Source organism: Buceros rhinoceros, unplaced genomic scaffold, assembly GCF_000710305.1.
Source record: "Buceros rhinoceros silvestris isolate BGI_N320 unplaced genomic scaffold, ASM71030v1 scaffold1370, whole genome shotgun sequence".
In the NCBI taxonomy this organism is placed as follows: domain Eukaryota; kingdom Metazoa; phylum Chordata; class Aves; order Bucerotiformes; family Bucerotidae; genus Buceros; species Buceros rhinoceros.
The window spans coordinates 51,021-73,146 of NW_010387704.1; the positions used below are offsets into that span (position 1 = coordinate 51,021).

The 22,126-nt window shown below is 40.0% G+C and overlaps 2 protein-coding genes across 4 annotated transcripts in view; one reads left to right on the forward strand and one right to left on the reverse strand.

Moving 5' to 3' along the window:
• The window catches only part of RALGPS2 (Ral GEF with PH domain and SH3 binding motif 2), a 96,695-nt gene that overhangs the window by 41,488 nt on the left and 33,081 nt on the right, over window positions 1-22,126 (reverse strand). For both annotated transcript variants that reach the window (XM_010145901.1, XM_010145976.1), the window contains exon 7: window positions 18,883-19,009. In XM_010145901.1, the coding sequence (XP_010144203.1) occupies window positions 18,883-19,009 (127 nt within the window). The remainder of the gene's footprint in view (window positions 1-18,882; window positions 19,010-22,126) is intronic.
• Window positions 3,701-13,241, forward strand: ANGPTL1 (angiopoietin-like 1). 2 transcript variants are annotated; one of them, XM_010145790.1, is made up of 5 exons: window positions 3,701-4,491; window positions 5,388-5,401; window positions 9,498-9,710; window positions 11,608-11,878; window positions 12,877-13,241. In XM_010145790.1, exons 1-5 carry the CDS (start codon window positions 3,708-3,710, stop codon window positions 13,062-13,064), a joined length of 1,470 nt encoding a protein of 489 aa, XP_010144092.1. In that variant the 5' UTR covers window positions 3,701-3,707; the 3' UTR covers window positions 13,065-13,241. The 2 variants fall into 2 exon arrangements, with proteins under 2 accessions (XP_010144092.1, XP_010144016.1); XM_010145714.1 differs by lacking the exon at window positions 5,388-5,401 and having other exon boundaries at window positions 3,701-4,530; window positions 9,517-9,710.

The following is a 22,126-nucleotide window of genomic DNA, read 5'->3' on the forward strand; positions in this document are numbered from 1 at the left end:
GAGAGTCACCGCGGCACAACAAAGAACAAGCAGTTTATTGTGTAGAAAGTTAAATATGCCAAATATATACGAGCTTCCACACTTCCTCCTCCCTGCAACTTCGTAATTTGTGAAACAATATTCTGGGGGTAACACAGCTCTTGTTATAGTAGTTTCTCAGTGAAAGTTAAAAATAGTAGTTACTGGTTTATTTTGCTCCTTTAAATTGGAATTTTGTTCCTTTAAACGTTTTTAGAAGTAATAAATCAGAGACTAATGTGGGGAAACAAGTATTTTTTGCATGGAGATCGGCCTAGAGAAAGAAAGAAACCGGAAGAAACGGAATGGTATTAAATGTAAAATGTTATTGCAGCCCTATCCACAGCTCTGAGTATTTCTGACAAGATGATGAAGAAGTTACTGTTGCTGTGAATAGTTGTACAATTTCTCCTGCAGAAGCAATGAAAAAAAAAAATCATCATGCCAGAAACATACGTAATGCAGCTTCTACAGACATCCAAGATCCAAAAGCGCGTGACACAAACATGACAGAACCAAGTGAAGTGACTGCTCTAATTTAAAGAACATGACAGTTCACAAAGGGTTACGTAACTTTTTGTTTGTTTTTGTTAAAAGCACTAGTATCTGTAACCACAATCTCTCCTGCTTATTTCCCAAGTTCTGCATTCAGGTGTGTTGGCCGCTCCACTCCCTCGGAGCAGCTCTAGACCTGCAGGCAGGGTTTGAGGCTGCGCTTCTGTCTGAACTGATCCCTGAGCCTCAGCTGCTCTGTCTAACAGTTCTGACACTGCCTCGACATCTAACCCTGGGAATCCGTGACATGGTGCCTCTGATTAAAAAACCCTGAACTATTTCCCAACTCTAATACTTGTCCATTTTAGGTCTTACATATTAGGCTATCATTCCACAGTATTTTGGATAAACAGTTTATATTTTTTTAAGCTCCTTGCCCAGAAGACCAGGAAATTTCTGAAACAATATTCTCATTTCCTTCTAAGCTGATTAAAAGGCCAGGTAAATATCTTACTCAGAACCTATTATTGTATAACAAGTTAGGCATTAGAGCTGCTCAAACATGCCAAGCAACATCATAAGATGTTTAATTTTTTCCACATCAGAATTTCGAGGTATGCTCCCCTCCCAGGTAGATGTTCGGAAGGAACTCATCCTGCTTATCTGAATGCCTCAGTTTAACACAGGACATCTGAATTATTTCCAAGTTCTAGGGCATAATCTTACACAGCTGTTGCATTTGGTTATGCTATATTAGACCATTTAATCCATTTTATGGTCTGACAGCTCATATACAGACACAGAACTTCTAACTTCAGCATGGAAGTGTAAAAGTTCAAAAGGAACATACACAATGTCAAAAGAAATGCAGAAGGCAGAACTGCAGCAGCAGAAGACACGGTCAGAAAGTGGGCTACATCGCAACATGTTTGGGTTTGACAGTCTCATTTACGTTTTAATGTATTTCAGGGGGAAAAGGTGCTGCTGTGGGGAAAACCCGCAGCCGTTCATTATTTAAGTAACTGGATAGGGCCTTTAACAGTGACCAAGAACTAAAGTGCTGTTCACCTTTTTGGACTATGAATAGCTATTATATACTGTGAAAATAGTAAACCATATGCCATGAAGTCACTTTCCCTGCCTCTGCAAAAACTGAACACAGAAGTAATGAAAAATAATTTAGGAGATGTGAAGAGGTTTCCAGCTCCAGACAATTAGTTCAGCTGATCCTTGTCAAGTTAGAAGCCACACACTACCTGTTTCCCATGTGTCTCCCATTATTCATATGAAAATTCAACCTAATGAACTTTGAACTCGGGGCACTCTTCAAGTGATTAATATTTTAAATGTTTGAAATTACAAAAGAAAAATACACCATTAACTCTGAAGAAAAGTGATACTTTTTCCTACTTCCCCCCCCTTTAAACTGAAGTTACACTTCCATCAGAGAAATACTAACAAAACTGTTCTGTTTTCGAAAATAATATTTACTAATAGACTAAAATACTTACTACCACATACTAACAGTAAAACATAGTGAAATAAGTTTGTAAAGATAAACTTTCTCACATTCTCTCCATTAACGTCAGGTGAGAAATGATTTTCAGCGTGTTTTTTCTTGCCCTTTCTCAGAAGCAGGGTTTGTGATACAACTGTCGGCCAAACAAAAAGATATTTTTTAGGCAATAATGGAACACTGATCAAAATTCACAGACGTAATTCCTGACTGCATGTACAGCACGGTTTGAAGATTACAACCACTGCTCTTAGTGAAGCCAAAAAAAAAAATCCTTAATACTCTGAGGTTGAGCAGACATCGTTTGTACCAGTAATAATAAAGCCAGGAAAGGAGTGGGAGAAGTGACCTGGAACAGAAGTCAGCTTATCAGCTGTAAGCGTGAGCGTAAAGGAAGCAGCACAAGGCTGCTGCTCCTTGAGGGTGACTGCTTCAGGATTGCCAAATGCACTTGAACTTGGCAGGAAGAGCATGAAAATTAACTTTCTCTGGTTTTACTTTATTTGTTTCTGTAGCTACACAAAGGCCACTGTACAAGGCCTTGTACAACCTTGTAAAATAGAAGTCTGGAAAGGAAAGCCAGATCAACAGCTGAGATAAGAGATGTTATCTGCTTGACAAAGCCAATAAAACACGGAAAGGGAAGTTTCTCCCACCCCCCACCCCTGATTCAAGTGCTACCTTTGTTCATCATCTCAAGTATTTAAAAAATGAAGTTAAAAACAGGTCTCTCTAAAATCATTCTTGGATCTTTATTGCTGCATTTTAATTCTTCACATGAAGTTAAGAAACACTATTTTCTTAAAAGGTAAATGCAACACTTCAGCATGGTATTTATAGCGGTAGTCCACCTCACACTTCAGTGTTCTTTGGATGAAAATGTTCTCAAAGATACAAAAATAGCACAGCTACAATTTTAAATGTTAATCTCAAAAGGCAATGAGGTAGGAACACATGAGCAGAGCAAACGGCGTCGCAGGCGTTCCTTACAAATTTGCAGTTATTTGAATGTGCCATTTTCAAATTTAGGACCACTATCTGATGCTAATCCTCTGCCTAACGTGAATGTCCAAAACCAGTGTTAGATGCGCATGTGTTTGCCAAGTCTACCGCATCTGTGGATATAGAAATTTGAAAAATGTGTGTATGAATCAATATGTACATAATGTTTAACAAATTACACAGATAGAAAGGTAAAAGAGGACCAGAAAGGCTTGCGTAATCCAAATCCTGGAATTTACATAAAACATTTTTGAAAACACCACCGTCTCGCTACGTCCCTTCCATGAAGATGTTCTGCAAGCACTCCGGGTGTTCTTTCAGTGCGTGCGTTTCATCACGGTGAGTGCAGACCTAAGCAGTAAAATTTGTAATGAAAGCACTACACGTCACCTAAGCAGAACACTGCTTCTGAAAATCTATCCATTGATGCAACTTCTCGACTAAATCCAGCATCCAAATTTTAGGGTTTGCTGCTCAAAATAAAATTGAAAGCTGTTCTTTGAAGCTAGCCTGAGGAATCTAACCCAGGATTAACAGATAGTTAGGAGGAACAGATTGGACAAACCCATCAGTTTAGCTAGTTCAAGCAGTATGGGAACCGGAGTTATGGCTCTAATTTAATCTCTCTTTTATCTGTTCAATATTCTCTTCTGACAGACATCCTACTCGCTTCAAAATGAAGATATTTAAATGGACTTTGGGTGTACTGCTGTTCCTGCTGCTGTCTATCGGGCGCTGTACAGAACAATCTACGCCAAACAAAACATCTCAGCGGAGGCAGCCTCGTTCAGCAGATGGTGAGGAAGGGAAGAAATGTGGTTACACCTTCTTGGTCCCAGAACAAAAAATCACAGGGCCAATTTGTGTGAATACTAATGGACCAGGTACTGGTAACAGAAAAGACGAAGTCACGAGAATGGACATAGAGAACTTAAAGGATGTGCTGTCCAAGCAGAAACGGGAGATTGACATTTTGCAGTTGGTAGTGGATGTGGACGGAAACATTGTGAACGAAGTAAAATTACTGAGGAAAGAAAGCCGTAACATGAACTCCCGGGTCACCCAACTCTATATGCAACTCTTGCATGAGATCATTCGAAAGCGTGATAACTCACTTGAGCTTTCCCAACTGGAAAACAAAGTCCTTAATGTTACAACAGAGATGTTGAAGATGGCAACAAAATACAAGGAGCTTGAAGTAAAATATTCAGCACTAACTGATCTTGTAAATAATCAGTCTGTGACTATCTCGCTGCTGGAAGAGCAGTGCTTGAGAATCTTCTCGCGACAGGACACTCACGGGTCTCCACCTCTTGTTCAAGTCGTGCCACAGCATATTCCTAACAGCCAGCCCTACACTCCTGTTCTTCTGGGAGGTAACGAGATACAGCGAGACCCAGGTTACCCTAGAGACAGAGATGTAAGGCCACCACCTGACCCAGCTACTTCTCCTACAAAGAGTCCTTTCAGAGTACCACCACTGGCTTTAATTAATGAGGGTGAGTTACTTACCACTATTTATCTATCCTGAGATTTCCCTGTTTCAGAGGGAAACTGCCCTGGCTGTAGAAAGAGAAAGAAGAATTTAAAGTCCCTGGTACAGCTATTCCTTGCTCCTGATTCTGATTTTCTCCCCTTTCCCGAAGGAAAGCTTTAGCTTGCCAAATAGTCTAATTCTTAAGCTATAGCCATGAAGATGAATTTGTTGAAATAGCTGAAAATTCAATCTAAACAATTTACGCTTTTGAGTCACAAAGTACTGGGGTTTCTGTCTCCAGCTGGGTCTGAGTTATGGGAATGAAAATTCAATATCAGAACACACTCGGTAGCATTCAGCCCTGTTTCTTTGAGGATGTCTAGTGCTCCATGTTACAGTAGCTGGCAATGGTGAATAAGAGAAACTAACTGATCTCAAACAAATTAAGTAATTTTAAGTAGTAGTCCTTTATACCTCCACATATACATCTGTCAGAAGTTAATCCTGCTAGAAGAGTTTTACTCCTTCTATTCTGAGCTGCTTTAAAATGGACATTTAAACCCACCAGCACAGCCGTGCAGTAAGTCTCTGTTTGGCTGAAATATTCAAGAGAGTAAGGTAAGTTTGAAAGGATAACAGCATCAAGGCTGGACCCACTTAGACGCACTCAGCTTTGAAAGTGTAAAATGAGCAACTGCATTCCCAGCAATCTGACTGATGTCAGTAGGGATGGCAAGTTAATCTAATGCCATAAACATTACGACAATACCTTCAAGGCGACTGCATCACACCTTCACGTGTTACATTCTTCGGGTCATTAGATAAATTCATTTATCACTAGAAACAAAACTAGTGACAAGGAACTCTACTACCTCTGAGCTGCCCTGAATTCTATTATGATTCTCATCCTATTAAAATCTTGACAGAATTGCAATAAAAGAAACAGGATTCAGAAAAAAAAAGTTTTTCTCAGACATCCATTCAAGAACTTGCTCTTGACTTTTGTTAGTTTGCACAGCAAAAGGGTCGGTTGGGGTTTGGGTTTTTTTATTATTTTTTGCTTTTAAACTGCCTTTCATCACAGTTGGAAGTTCTACTTGGTTTCTAAGACAAACATTTATTTGCATCTATTCTATGGCATTACAAACAACTAGCTGCTGCTATAAAGAACAACTATTTCTATTCAGGGGCTGCAGAAAAATTCAGGCACGAGTCCAAGTAAAATGCCAGATGTCATGAGAATTTGAATCACACATCATGACAAAAAGGAAACAGCTAATATAAAAACATTACATTAATGTCTGGTCAGACAGTAGAAGCATAATTCTAAAAAATGGCGACTTCCTGTTTCCCAGAAAACCCACGCTTCAAGTTTTGGTTATAAATGCATCTTTTTCTGTCTCTGTACACTCCTGCTGTACGTACAAAATGAAGCAAAACAGTACTAAGTTTTTTCTTCTGCATTATCCACCGAGGTTTTCATTGACCCCTTTACATTTTAAGTTCAGAGTTTGGATCCATTTCTGCAAAGGAGCACAAAGAAATCTTAGAAAATTCATTTCAACGTTACTCAACTTCCTTTATTTAATACCAGATTCTTCAGTTTAAAGTTTAAGTGTCTCTTGCAGCGCCTTGGGAAAACGCGGGTTGAGAACTGCTACAGCTGGTGGAGCATCAATCATCAACCCCCAAACTTCTAAAGCGCAACACAACACCCAGTTCTTATCTCTGATTTTTTAAGTTAAGCATCTTTAATGGTGCACAGAACCAAAACTGTCTGTCATAGCAAAATCAACTTTCCAGTCAAAAGTGATGACTGTTTATAATGCATAAAGGTGTCCAAAAGCAACAATGAAACCCGAACAGTCCCATGCAGAAACAAGCCTGTCAAACACTTGGTTCTGACAGAATGAACGACTGGACCAACAAGTAGGAACCTTCTCCTCCTGTATCTGATGAAGCCGTACCTAAAAAATACTTGCACACAGCAGAAGTTTACAGAAGGGTCAATGTGCATCTTAATATCGTGGGTGAAGAGTAAATTTCAAAATATATGGGGAACAGAAGGATAAGATCGTATTTTCTGAAGAGTATTTTGGTTAATTTGAGTTAAAATGGCTCTAAAAACTGAGCCAAAGACTAATGTTCCCGACAATTAGAGTTTTCACGATTATATTAATCCTTGGAAAAATAACCAGCGTCCCCAAATTTTACTGCCACTATGTTGCAAAAAGCAGCTTCAAGTAGTCAGGGTGCTTGAAGATGACACCCCCCTCACTCTGCTGTTAATACCTCTCAGTTAACAATGTAACTGCTTTTTAAAAATTATACATCCAATTTTATTTTGGATTTTTCTACTGTTGCCCCCAAAATCCTCCATATGAAACTCACACAAGCACAGCTTCTATGTCACTTGCTCAAGAAAACATCTGGCATCTTCAAATAGCCATCATTTTATTAAGCTTCTATCTCAAAATATTCCACCAATTTCCTTCTCCACTGCATCTAACTTACAACAGAATATGATCTGTACTAATTCATACATCTAAACTATAATTTCAGAAGTTAAATATTTAACAGATCATGTTCTCAGAGGATTTTAAACTTTTAACTGTCTCAGCAAAATAGTGTACACAGACTGTTACTCAGGATACGCAGGAGATTCTTATCCTTACATAGGTAACAAGATTCTAAAGAGAATAACTGTGCTGTTTTCAATAGCCAGAGCCTCCACTCACCGCAGCGCTGTGGAGAATCTTACACTGTTCCACAAATCTCCGTGCTTCCACTGAACAAGAACTGGATCAGTTCTTATCCTGTGAACTTAAAATAATTCCATATAACAAAGAATTTCCTTCTCAAAAAAAGATTCAGGGCTGCATACCAGAAGTTACGGGATTTGCTGGATTTCCTTACACTGAGAGCAGAAGTCTGTTCCCTCCACTACAACATTAACTTATGATAAGCATGTAGACAAATCTGAGCGTCAAAAAGCAGACACGCTGCATCCCCTGACCTTAATGCCAGCTGAATTTCAGCAGCGATCCCAGTGTATTCTATAACAGACTAGCACAATTCTGTCTGCCTTAAAAGCTACTTAAAATCACTCCAAACATCTGCTTGGTGTCTCATGGAAAAAAAGAGCCCTCGGTTCCTCCTCTGGTAGAAATCATGTGAAACAATACACAGCACATCTAATTGAGCTATTCTTAATACCCAATTAACACCACCAAAAAAATTACTAGTAACCTGTTTACACTTTTTCTACTGCAATAACTGCTTTACTGTAAATACTTCTAGAACAACCTCCCTGTTCAGTTATACAGCACCCAAATTTAACTCAGACACTTCAGGGAAAGGGAACAAGAGCGAGACCCAACTTAGCCCAGGAAATTATCTATCCACTGAACAAAAACTTTGCAACATGCACCGTCTAAGTGGAAATTTTAATTGTGAACAAGAGAAAAAGCACTCATACAGCACAGCTACAGTATTTCTTTCCTAAGCTACAGCAGGCACTGCAAGAATGACAAAAGCATCGTGAAATACTGGCAGCACGCAGCAGTACTTACAACGGCTCCAGGTCTGCAGCATTCCTGGTAAGCGCTGTCGTGGCCAAAAGCTCCAAGCAGTCACCTTCAGTAGACACACAAGCTTTCTGTACTATAAAGCATTTCATATTAATTAGAGATTTCTTGCTCATTACACACTTATCCAACTAGCAACTACTACTTTCAAATCCCAGAAAAGCACAGCTTACAATCTGCTTTTGTCATGCAGCCTTAAATCGCAATGAAGGCCACTTCCACTAGACCTCTACATTTTATTAGAGAATAACCTCAAGCGGCTTCTGTGCTTCTTCACACATCAGCTGCTTCTGGGACTCCTGCGTTTTGTTAGAGCTTCCATGTAATTTGAGAACATGAGCCTTCTAAAATGAGAGGAAAGCTGTAGGTAATTTATTTTCAGATTTAGTGTGTATGAGTTTCAGATACATTTAGGGCCTCCACCACTAACGAGCTATCAGAACATGCCCTGCTTTTCAGTACCGAATAACTAGCCTCTCTAATTCAACTGAAGTAATGACACACGGACATAAACCCTTTTCTAAAAAGTAGGGAAAAGAAACTACCAAGAATTGCAAGGCCAACTAACTAGGCAAAGCTTTCAGAGGGATGTAAGCTGCACGCTTCTGACAGAACAACCACTGCTCCTCTGTAAGCAGGTTTGCAAAACCACGACTCACATGGTCTAAACCAGAGCTTTCAAGCAGCTCTGTCAATGGCAATGGCATTTTTGTAGAATCTCAGCCCTAAAAGCACGTATGCGAGTCCTTTTAGCCGCTCAAAAGTGCTTCCCCATTGCTTGCGTATTTTGTTGATCAGTATCTATCTACACATATCGCACCAGGATGACACACGAATCTCAAATTCCTGTCCACGGTTAACAGGCTGATCCCAGAACTGGGTAAGTACGTAAAGGCAATAACGTTATGTTGTACAAAAATACTCTTTCACTAAATTCCACTAAATATTTCTTATAGCAGCTCTTACATTATTTATGTATTTGGGGTGGGGTTGTTTGGGTGTCTTGTTTTAAACTTGCACCAGTTTCAAATGGGTACACTAGGATAACGAAGCAAATTGACCCCTACCTTTTGTAAAAGCACTACAGGAGAAAATAGTTACTGAAAATCAGAGGGCGCTTTTTGAGTATCAAGAGTCAGAGCATAAATCTTTGACACAGTAGACAAAGTTAAAAATCGGGTGTTGGTAACCAAAGTCTATTATCTGTTTAACAAAACGAAGTTTTTGTTTAAACTATACATGCACAGAGAGAGAGGATGTTGACATGTTTGCTTATATATAAACAATTAATCTAAGACAGTCACTTTTTACACTGTTTTCCATGGCAGTTTTCCCTTAATTGAATTACTGACTTGCCGTTACCATTACAGAATATTCTTGCACAATGTGCACAAACGCTTACAGCATTTCTTTTCAAAAAGGTCCATTCAAGGACTGCCAACAAGCCAAGGAAGCTGGGCATTCCAACAGTGGGATTTACATGATCAAACCCGAGAACAGCAACGAGCCAGTGCAGCTCTGGTGTGAGAACAGCCTGGACCCGGGAGGATGGGCAGTTATTCAGAAGAGGACAGATGGATCTGTCAACTTCTTCAGGAACTGGGACAGTTACAAGGTAAAATCTGGAATGCGAAAAATCGGCTCTTGAGGCAGTGACATCGTAATCAAGATGGTGCGAACATTTTCCAAAGCAATTCTTCATTGCAAACAGTTGTACTGAATGTAAACACCGAGAATAGACAGCTGCTGAAGTTAGACACTGAAATCCAGCTTACAAACACAGATAGCCGAAAAGAGTGGACATCCCTCAGACGCAAAAAGCTTTCAGTGGGAACGTCCTACTTCAGTCAATGCATTGCTTAATTTTAACGTACTGGCTGAAATCGCCTGCATGTGTAATCTGCAACACGACTGGGGAGACACGTGTTTTTCTGTGAACAACAGGCAGTGACCCGAAAGCCATTTATTACAAAGACTAGGCTACACGTATGATTAACACGCTGAGAACTACAGTCAGTACTTGGAAAGCTTAACTGTCTCCCTTATAAGCCGTCTGAGCCAGTGAAATTATTCATTTAAGCTCAGTAATAGGTCTGCAGAATGAGGGCCTCAACTTAAAAAACATTCCTAATAATCAAATAAAGGAAATAATTTCTCCCTTTAAAACTGGGTGAGAAATCTGAAGATGCAGGGCTGGTGAAGGGAAATGTTTTTGTGTATTAGTGTGATGTTCTGCACTAGCAGACATAATGCCCAGGACGACAAACACACGCTGCTTTGGAGCAATTATATGGAAGACAGTAAATCTGAAAATCCAGTTGGTTGTTTTTTTTAAAAAGCGTTCTGACTTCATACGTATAGGGCATGTTTTTCCCTTTGGGGCTGTGCCTTATAAAGTCATCAAACATTTTGAACATAATGCCAGGAAGTTGTCAAAGTGTGTATAACTGGTGTCTAATAATGGTTCGAGGCGAAGTTCCCTCCAAGAGATTCCTCGTTAAATTGCAGTGGCTGAGGATGATTTTGCCATTACCCAACTTGAAGCACTTAACGGCGCGACTCTGTGACTGGCTTCAAACTAATGCCTGCACCTCCCATGCCCACATCTCTACTTCTTCCCCAGTCCCTGTGGGGCTGCACAGCTACGATGCTGACACAAGGGGAGCCTTGCAAATATGGCCATGAGCCAGGAGAAAGCACTGCTACCATTTTTGGCAGCACCATGATGCTAGATCAACTTAAGCCACTTGTGAAACTGCAGCTTGAGTTAGAAGTCGAGAGTGTTTACCTACTGCTGGAGAGAGACCTCCCCACAAAGTGACTCGAAGCAGGAAATCAGCTGTAGGTCCGATATAATCAAGGTCTGAGGAGGAGGGTAGGGAGACCTCAGAAACGAGGAAGAGTAACAGAGCTATGGTGGGTGACACACATACCTTAGCTGCAACACCAAACACTGACAACACTGGGGGATCCACAGCTACTGTACTGGTAGTCCGTGATTTGAAAGAAAAGATTTCTTTGTATTTCAATTCTAATAAATCTAGTAAGGAGCACAGATGAATTGTGCAATTAATTTACAATTAAAAACGTGAGTTGCATTAAAAAAAGGCAACACAGTTATTTACCTTGAACACTGAGACTGGTGATCCATAAACACCTTTTCCAACCTCTAAATACAACCCCTTAAATCTCATTATTCATACATTCTGACAAATCCTCTTAGCTTTGTCAAGAAATAGATTGTTTCAGTTTCCCTATTCTCTCTCCCTTTATTTTAAAGGGAAGTTTTGCCACCTTTACTGATTCTGGTACTACCTCACGGGGCTAGCACTCCAACTGAGCAAAGAGCCAAGTGCAGCGAAATAAAGCTTTTAACTGCACGGGTTGAGCAGTCATTCAAAAGGCTTTCAGTACCCAAATTCCACTGGTTTACAACACTGTTTACAACACTGAGCATTTTGACAGGCAAGAAGAACAAAGCTAACATCACATTCTGATCATCTTTTGTGCAGAAAGGATTTGGAAACATTGATGGAGAGTACTGGCTGGGGCTGGAAAATATTTACATGCTCACCAATCAGGATAATTACAGACTATTGATTGAATTAGAGGACTGGAGCAATAAGAAAGTCTATGCAGAATACAGCAGTTTCCGCCTGGAGCCCGAAAGTGAATTCTACCGGCTACGCCTAGGAACATACCAAGGAAACGCAGGCGATTCCATGATATGGCACAACGGGAAGCAGTTCACAACACTGGACAGAGACAGGGATATGTATTCAGGTAAGGAAACTAACATGTATGTGCAAAGTGAATACAGCAGATTCCGTTAGCGATACCACCTTTAAAAAGAGAACATAGTACAAAACAAGTACGTAAATTCTGACGAAGCAACTCTATTAAAAGATGCTTCAAATCGATAATGATAAAAATCACGCTGACAGGCCCCCTTCATGGCCCTACACCATTCAGAAATTCAAACCCTATTACCCCCACGTGCAGGCACCCTTGAGCAAGCTTATATTGAGCTCAGTTACAGCCTTATCACTTGCCCATGACTCCGCAGTCGGAATACCTGCGCAGGTGATCTCAGAGTAGTGCTGTGGCCTCATAATTATCAGCATGGCCTAAATAAAGCCTCTGCACAGCACGAAAGGAACTGCAGCTGTGCGCAGGTTTAGCCATGTACCAGCTCTTCAGAAACAGGCAGCTCGCTTTGTTTTGTTCTCCTTAAAAGACAGTTTTTCCTCACTTCCACACTCTTCCTCCAGCTCTCCCCCAAAGCCATAGCAGTGAAATAAAGGTTGGGGAGTGTAATACTTCAACTGCTCTTCCTCATCTGTCAATAACTATATAAAGCGGGACGAATCTCACAAACTCCCAAACAAGCCTGTGCCAGTAAACACACAGGTTACAAGCAGTTCTGTGTGGAGCTGTGCCCCGCGTGCGGTCGGGGCTGCATCAACTCGCACTGCCTCCCCTGAAGCATATCTAAACAGCACATAACCCGAGTTCCTTGAACGTGAGCTCATGGACAAGCGCTGCTGGCACTCTGAGAAGAGTCGCCCTCCTTAGCTTTCGCCTTTCACATTCAACACCACGTTGATAACCACCCCCTAGGCAGTGGCTGATAGTCGAGGTAGAAGCCGCAGTTGATATGACCACAACAGGCCCTGCCATACCTCAAGGTTCCCCCGAAGAACAAGCCAGGCGATGAGAGCATTTGCTATCCACCACTTCTCTTCAATGCTGAAGCTCACCCCTTTCTTTCTGTCCCACAGGAAACTGTGCTCATTTTCACAAAGGCGGCTGGTGGTACAACGCGTGTGCCCACTCGAACCTTAACGGGGTGTGGTACCGAGGCGGCCACTACCGCAGCAAGTATCAGGATGGAATATTTTGGGCTGAGTACCGGGGAGGCTCCTACTCCTTGAAAACAGTTCAAATGATGATCAGACCTATAGACTGAGGAGGAAAATCCCACAGTGCTCAAGTGATCTCATATAAACTTCTCAGCGCTTGAGTTCCAGAAAAATAAAATATTACTTTTTAATCATTATTTTGCACAATCTGCCCCTGCAAAAAGCAGGTCTACAGTTTTCCTGTCTTTGGTTTTTTTCCTGTTGTGGTCCCCTCTCCTTTTTTTAGAAACCTTTTCTACTGTGACGGTGTTCTTTTAAAACACGCATTCACAAAAGCAGCTGTTTGTGCTTGCAAAGCATATTTATCTTTGTTCAAGTCCAACATACTTTATGTAAACAGTCATTAAAGCTGGTAAAAAATTCCAGATATATGACAAGATATAAGCTTTTTCCAGTTAAAAAGCTTATTCTTTTTTCAGGTTAGCTCAACCCTTAAATGTAAATATGTGAAATGACATTGTCTTGCTTTAATGTGAAAATTGATTAGTTATTTAACAATTTGTTTAAAAATGTTGGTATTACTTTCAATGAAAATCCAACCTTCCCATCATTGTTTAAAATTTACTCCAAGAAGCTACACAAAAAAATTGAAGATATTCTAGCTTTGCCAGCAGAGATATATTTTTGAAACAAATAATTTTTCCCAAATGAAGTGATGAATTAAACAAAATACAAAATTTTAGTGGTGTAGAGAATTCCTCAAAATCTGTATATCCTGCGTTCTGTAAAACACTCAGGCAAACAAGAAAAATAATTGCATGAAACTGATAAACTTAAAACAAACAAACTGCTCAGAACTTTTTACTTTCAACCTCTGCATTCAAACATCCTAATTAACAAAAATATTGCTTGATACTTTGAACTTCAGTGGCAAAACAAGGAGTCCTGATATTAAAATCATGACACTTGGAGACTCCAGTTAGGAGTGATGAGGTGTGAGCAAGTGTTCAGACGCAGGAGCTTAGAGAAGGACCAAACCTCTGAATAAAGCTTTCCTCTGCCGGCTGACACAGTAAAACAGAGATTAGTCATCGGCTCAGAGCGTGCTCCCAAACTCGGACTGCTCTTACACACCTTTCCCCACGCGCGTACAACCTTTGGTACCATCTGTATCACATCTTCTCCCTTCTAGATACCAGATTTCCACTGGAATTAATATGTAATATCATAAATAAATTAGAAAATACATTTTCCAACCTTTAACAAAAGCCATACAACATACTGCGTCGAAACAAGGTACTTCCAAAATCGGAAACAATAACGTTTGCTTTAGGTACCAGACTCTCCGAAACTACACCTTTCTTCCTAGTACATCATTTTTTAAAAGAATTGTACTTAGCCACACAGATAATCTAATTAATTTAATTTGATATAACTCAATATGCTGCTCTGAACTGTAACCAAGGTTATTTGTTTGGCACCTCGTATGTGCCTTCAGGATTTTAAGGAACTTCACCCCTATTTAAGGTAATAAACCGTGACACCAAAAAGCATAATCTAATATTATTGATATGTTAAATTAGTTAGCATCAGCTGCTATGTAAAAACCTCATCTGTAATTCAGAGGAGAGCAGGCAGTGTTCTGCTTCCAAAACACATTCTCTGGAGTAGATAAAGCTTCATTGATAATAGGTGGCTGCAAGAGTTGTAGTTAAATCTTTGGACAGAGATCGAAGCCAGCATGTTTCATTAATATCTAACAGGGGTTGGCAGGGGTGGTGGGTAGCGGGGGTCAGTCCCAGTGTATTCCATTCCCAAATTCCCAGAATTAACTGACACAAACGTTTAAGATTACAATTCTGAAATTGTTCTTCATATAAGGAATATTTGTTTGTTACAAATCGTGTAGAGACCTCACGGATTGAGTGTTCTATAAAAATGCTTTTTAACTGCAAATGCCTAAAATTCAGACTATCTACAGTCTACTCTCTGTTTCTATGGTAGCTGGACAGAAAAACAGTTCAGGTAAATTTAAAAGCTGAAAATGTCCTCCAAAAGGTTCCTTTAATGAACACTTCTGACAGCTTTAGTTCATCCAGCCAACAGATTTCCTCTCCTTGGAAAAGATCTTATTTTACCACAAGAATTTCTTGCCTGCTACAAAAGCAGTGTCTGTTGATTCAGTGCAGTCAGTGAAAGGTGGACTCTGCAGAAACCTCAAAGTAAAATCAGCTGGCACTCAGCCTTTAAGTTAAATCTTATATATTAGACATCTAAAAAGTCAGTCTTCCCCACACTAAACCACAGGATGTTGTTCACTAAACACTTTAACAAAATACACCCAGAAAGCTCAAACTGTACAAATGCTCTGAAAGGAAATATTTAAGTTGCCGATTTAAGATTACAAGGAGGGAAAGCACAGCATCTCTTTCCCAGGTTGGTTCTGTAAAATAATTTACTACTTTCAAATGGTTGCAACTCTATCAGTTCTTAACTTTTGGACTGAGTTTTCTAAGCAGGGTTGACAACTTAAAGTTCAATGTCTTCTCTCGCACTTTTACAGAAAAGTCTTTCGAGAGGGGCTGTAGCATCCCTCGAGGCATTCAGAAGCAATCTGTCTGTGAAGGACACAGCTTCCACCATTCCTGCACCAGCAGTCCAAATTTAATCAGCCCAAACTAAACCTGAAGCACGATTTTCACACATATTCCCATAGTCTATTGCAAGCACTATCACTGATGTAGCTGAATATTCACCAGAGAAACCCTTCACCAGCCTGTTTTCAGCTTTTCTGTTTCTGGATATAACACCCGAAAGACAGCTGTAAGAAAATCTCTCACAAGGTAGTACTGCCTAGGTAAATAAAAATCTTACCTCTCAAGCTACGGCTCAATTGTTTCATTGTGCAATCTCAAATTCGTCAGAAACCCATGACAAGATTCCCTTTGAGAATGGATTTTTATTCTAAGGTGAAATACAACATCACCTATACAGCTCCCCTTAGTTTTGGCTACTTCCGTTAGCCAGGTGATGCAGCAGTGACGACATATCCCACATCACGTAACGAGGACCTAATGCTGAACATTTTTATTGGTGTTGCATGGTTCTTAGCTCTCACATTTAAGTTAGCAAACCCACACTGATGATGCGCTGCTCTCACTTCCATTTCTGGAACTCTAGAATCACATCATGCTGCTGCACAGAAACCGGAAATATTTTATTTTTCCTCCCCCTAATTAAATGTGGAAGAACATCATTCTCTTGTCGACAGCGAGTGAGCTGGGGTATAGGAAAACAACCTGTACTTCAGTGGCTCCATTCCCATCGCAAAGACCACACAAGAAAAGCTCTACCTTATGCTAAGACCATCATGGAACACTCCACACCCACATTCGGTATTTGGTTGCACAAGGGTAAATCTAGTAACCTCTGAAGGGCAGAACATTCATCCTTGGAATCGCAGCTGAGATGCCTTTACGCGCTCACCGTCCCTATGCCCCTCCAAACAGGGTCCTTCACGACCAGCCGCGGTGTTTCCCCAGAGGGGATTTGCGGTGGCAGGGTTGATTTTCTGCACTCTTCTAAAGAGCAGTTTAGGGGAGCACAGTAACTGCAGGACCTCTGCACCAAGAGTGAAGAAAGCCTCACCCCACCCCTTCTTTCACCGTAAGAGGAAAAGGACCTTATGATTAATCCCCCTTCCCCGGCACAGACCAACTGCAGACTTTAGGTAGGCTGTTCTTCATGTGTTAAACCAGGAGCAGCACTACTCCCCATACCAAATTTCATGCCAGGAGTAACAGCAGAAGACGACCCTTTCAGGAATTATTGTTGAACACTTACCAGCTATAGGTTATAAGTGAAACAGGCAACCTGAGTTACTTCTGGGCCATACGACCCCTACATCAGGAAAAATGCCTTGGGAAGGAAATTTTAGAAACAATATTCCTGCAAATCTACTCAGGTCTTACTGGAGATTAAAGCTTTGATCAAATGAGAAAAATGGGACTCAGTCAGTCTTCCAAGATGGAACCTCAACTGTCGTTTCAAGGCAATTTTGGTCTTTTTGCTACTTAGTATAACTTTACAAAATTATTTTAGGAGTGCACCAGTGGGCATTTGCTGTTCCTTTGGAGAATTAAAAAAGGCTGGAGGACACTCTTCATGTCATTAGTAAGAACTGATATCACAGGAAACCGGGTCATAACACATTCTTTAACTACAGCAGGTCACACAAAGAGCATTTCTTTCTAAGTAGAAAAGAAATCTACATTTCACTTCGACAAACTATCAAGACCAAAGATTAGTCTAAAGCAAAAGTTAGACAAGAAGTTGCTAATGTATTGAGGAAAACATCTGTAACTGAACAGAACTTTAAACATTGTTTTCCTACATTTCACCTTTTTCTTAAAAATATACACTAGCACATAATAAGGCTCTATTTAAGTGTCAGGTAAATAAACCAAAGCATAAACATTTCTCTGTACAGCAGTATCAGAAGACCATAATGGGAAGGGTCAGAATACCAAGGGATTTTAAGAATTCTGACAGTGGGTTGGCTTGGGACTCTCATACATTGGCAAGAAAACAATTTGAGCCCGGCTTCATGTTTCAAGAGTCACGGCCGATAGGTAAAAAGCATCTGGAAAACTAGAAACTGCATTTCAGAGCCATGTCCGGTGTGTATATACCATATGTGCACATACGATGGGAAAGCTACGAAATGACATCTTTAAGCACATTCCATCACGCTTGGCTCCTTTTTTTACCCTTTTAATGCAGGCCTAGTTTTAACAGCGATGCCAACAAACAGGGCAGCATGTGATAGTATGTCACAACTTTCACACCCTTCAGACAAAATACACTTATACTGATTCTTCAATTCTAGGCACAATTACCAACATCTGAATACTTGAAAATACAGGAAATTTAACAGCTGTTAAGATCATGCTGGAACTGACGGACATTTCTGGGAGGGATGTAAAAGGGAAGTAAAAAACGAAGACAAAATGAGGAATTCTGGAGGACTGCTTGTCATTAAAAATCATTATTTGTTCTCCACAGTAAAGTACTTTTTTCTCTTTGAGTACAAAGCATGTAAAATTCAACCAATTTTGCAAAACATGAGCATATGCATTTAGGGACATCACTCTAGATTGTAACATCAGTGCTGGTCTTGTCACTCATCTCAATCCATGGAGCAACTGAATACTGTGATGGATACGCAGATCACAGCACAAAGATGACTGCCAAATTATCCCTCTTGAAAACGTTAATAGTTCGGCTGAGGAAAGGAAGTAGCAAACTTCAGGACAGAGAGATTAGCTTGGCAACAAAACCAATAACTACTACACACGTTTATCTAGTTTCCAGATACAGGGGAATAATCATTTACTCATAATTAGTCCATAAAGCTGAGTCAGTCGTAGCAACCCAGTTTCTCTTGTCACCTCAGTATAATTACATACAGCAATATCTCCAGATTCTAGCACGTCCCAATGCCTAAGAGCTACATCTATTTATCTCAGAGGTTGGTGGTTTACAGGTTCTCCTAAATTAAAAGCCATCATTACTGTAACAGGCAGGTATCTAGCTCCAAGAGTGCCAGCAGGCATCGCAATTTAAGTACTTCTCCAGAAGCTGATCAGTGTATCTGTACAACGCAGGGGAAAATAATTCCCTGGAAAACTGATACTGTTTGTAAAACCTGAAGTGTTTGTGAGGTCTAATAGGTATTTCCTCTCTGAAGCTAGTGAAGTAATTTCTTGCTGTATACAGAGTATCCAGAATCAACAAGCTGTCATAGCTTCTTTACTGAAGTATTAAAATAGTTCCATAAACGCTTAAAAGATGGTGTTTAGTTTGTGCATTACTGGAGAATTGCGTTCGCCATTAGTGTTTCGCACTAGAAATACTTAAACTTACCTAAATAGGGAATACAAGGAGTCATCTTCAAGCTACTGATATAGTCTCTAAGCCTTTTGTAATTATCTTCTTTACTCATAACGTACTCCAGCTTTTCAAAGGTGGCTTTATCCTTCCGACTCAATAACTAAGGAGAAAAAAAAAAAAAGGCAAAACCAGATGAGCTAAAGTTTGATCATTATTTCCATCTCCACTCCCCCATTACTGTTACTGTTTGGTTTTTAAATATAACTGCTTCAAAATTACAGCATTCATTCTTAAGGATAAGTACCTGGAGAGTTTACAAAGAAAAGCATCTATTTTGACTGTTAAATTTAAACTACCCTTTTAAAAAATTAACCAGGTAAAACTAGAGTGTCTGGGAGGTTCCTTCTGAAATAATACAAGTTAACAAAAGACTAACCTAGCTAACACACATCACAATTTCACGTGCTGTCCACATCCACAGTATTTCAAACCGGTAAATTATTCACTCTGATTATCCATAAAGTAACAATTCTTTGTCAGATACACTGACAAATTTTACACTAATCCAGCTTCACAAAAACCCAAATTCCTGAAAATATTCTTATTCTTGATTTGCGAGCTCTCTCAACAAGTAACTTTTCAAAAAGCAAAACAATACCATTAAGATTTGAGAGATATCATTAACTAAGGTACGATTTTTAAAACAGTGAATGCAAATATACACGTATCCACGCACTTGCAGGTCTGGAAAAAGAATAAGGATTTCATCCATTTTTCTTTACAGAAGGCATAATGGACTTCAGGACAGGTTGTATTTACTGTTCTGCCAACTCACAAGTTTACTGGCTCTTCATTTTACAGGAACGTCCACTTCAAATAGAAAACTCAAGTCATGAATCCCCTTGACTGTCCCTTCCTGCCACCCCCACCCCCCCATCCTTAACAGAATTAACACCAGCTAGGCTTTGTAAGACAGGAAAATACGCTAAGATATCTTCCCAACATCTAGCTGAACTACTGCTGCAAAACTGCCTTAAAGGCTTCATTTCCATTGGGAGTCAGTATTTAAAGGACGTTTTGGCAGAAGACTCAGTGTTCTAGTGCCAGTCACAACTCTTCCCCTTTAAGATACCCAACAGTGCAAAAACTACAAGGGTCAGACTGCTGAATTCAGACAGACAGCATCTCACGGGCATCAAAACTGCAGACATCTGCCCGTCCCAGGACAAGGCAACAGCAGGCACGCACGACTTCTTTCCAAACACCAGAACACAACGTCTATCTTTTGAAGTTTATCTCCTAAAAAGAGGGTCCAGTTTAACCAGCTGAGCTTAGCTTGCCTGTATTTGATGTCTGGAAGACTTACACAGTTTTGCAGATTGGAAAGTAAGACAATACTAACAGAGAGAGTAATGGCCTAAATTCAGACTTGAATTAAACCAGTTGTATTTTCTCCAAAACCCGCTGATTTGTACAGTCTTGTTAAAGTCTGATATATCATCTCAGGCTCTTTGAATAACCTCTGAACAAGTCGATCCTGTACGACTGGCTCTTGTGCTCAGGGTGCAGTTTACATCATGCCTCCTTTTCCTGCATTAATGTATAGCAACAGTACAGAGAAGCCGACAACTTTCAAAGCGCTTCTGTGAGGGCAAGTAAGAACCCTGCTGTTATTTATTCAGTTTTGGAGCTGCTTCTTTTTCTAAATGTGTTTTCTTCCTCCGTCTCTTAGGTGACAATTTTCAAAGCATTTCTGTGAGGGCAAGTAAGAACCCAGCTGTTATTTATTCAGTTTTGGAGCTGCTTCTTTTTCTAAATGTGTTTTCTTCCTCCGTCTCTTAGGCTCAAAGGATGCAAAGAACAGAAAGAGGTGTACATGTGCAAAGACAATAAAGCTATGGCTGGCAGTTTACAGTGGCAGGGAGGGATTTGGAGCCTTCCAGGCTGCTCTTTGCTCTCTAATTATAGTGTGCCAGGGCTGAAGACAACCTTTTTTGCAAGAAATGCAAGAAAAAAGAGCTGAGGTTTCAAGGTGCTGGCAGATCGGGGAAGGATTCACTCACCTAACTTCCCATGTCTAAGGATTATTTGCTTACACTGCCCAAGTCCTAGCTGGTCCTCTAGACTTTATATCAAATGGAGAGAAGCAGAATACTCTATTCTATGAACTTTCTTGGAAAGGTTCATAATTCTTTTCAAGTTTTGAATGGGGTAAATCACACGTTAGAAGCATTTATTACGCTCCAGAGTTCAGAGGGTCAGCAGGCAACAAGCAAGAAAAATTCAGATTGTATTCAGACATACTGTTAGAAGACATTAATCTATTTTAGGAAGGTTAGAGTTCCAAGCAAATATTTAATGGCTCCTTTCAACTCTAAATGCCATCCATACAAGGTGACTTTCTTTTTTTAAAGGGAGTTAATCTATTTGCAGCTGTTTTCCTGACTTTGTAAGTGGAGTTGATTGCAGGTTGCTACAAGCTATCAAAAAATGGAGAAGAAACCTTCTTATTGAAGGTTTTGGAAGGTTACTGTACATCTTACTCAAACAACTTGGAAAGAAAGGCTTGGTGTGTCTCCTCGTGTGTCCTTCTTTGCTTTTAAAATACAGAAAGCCAAAGGCTTAGGATTACTTCAAAAATTTCCAAACCGAACTTCTAAGACAAAGACAACTAAATCAGTTTGCAGTGCACATTGCTGGGAGCTATTCTGCAACTTGAATTTGCAAAGGCTTATATAAAATGATGCAAAGCACAGACTCGTGTGGGGTTGTATGAGAAACTGAACAACTGCAGAAATACAGGAGGAGTTACCTGGCACTTCAGAGGGGGGAAGAGAGGCAACCTTTAAAACCTGATACAGATACCAACAGTACACAAATAAACCTCCTAAGTACAAAGCAGGACTTCTGGCTGGCCAAGCAGGACAAGAAACTGGGGACTCCCAGTTCTGAATTACATAATCATGGGAGTAACTAATCGGGTTATATTAACATATTGTGCTCGTTGATATCTGTTTCTCCTCGAGATCATTTTTAAGTGTTAACTTCATTAAGATTTCTGGTATTTTGAAACAGTGCCTCACTTAACTGAGCATTTGTAAAACACACCCAGAATTCTAGATGAGTATCTCAGCAGGAGTGAATTATGTTCAGTTTTGGTAACATCTGTCAACTGAACAACATTATCATTCAGTTATCAGACAAAGAAACCCTTTTCGTAACACATAAGGATGCATTGACACGTCTTTAGTGAAAGTTTTCAGGTCTTTTTAATGAT

What these genes read in the sequence shown, in the direction of transcription:
- ANGPTL1 (XM_010145714.1), top strand. Translation starts at nt 3,708, where the DNA reads ATGAAGATATTTAAATGGACTTTGGGTGTACTGCTGTTCCTGCTGCTG. An exon ending in ACTGGCTTTAATTAATGAGG is followed by an intron (nt 4,531 to 9,516) that starts GTGAGTTACTTA and finishes CTTTTCAAAAAG; the next exon opens with GTCCATTCAAGGACTGCCAA. An exon ending in AGACAGGGATATGTATTCAG is followed by an intron (nt 11,879 to 12,876) that starts GTAAGGAAACTA and finishes TCTGTCCCACAG; the next exon opens with GAAACTGTGCTCATTTTCAC.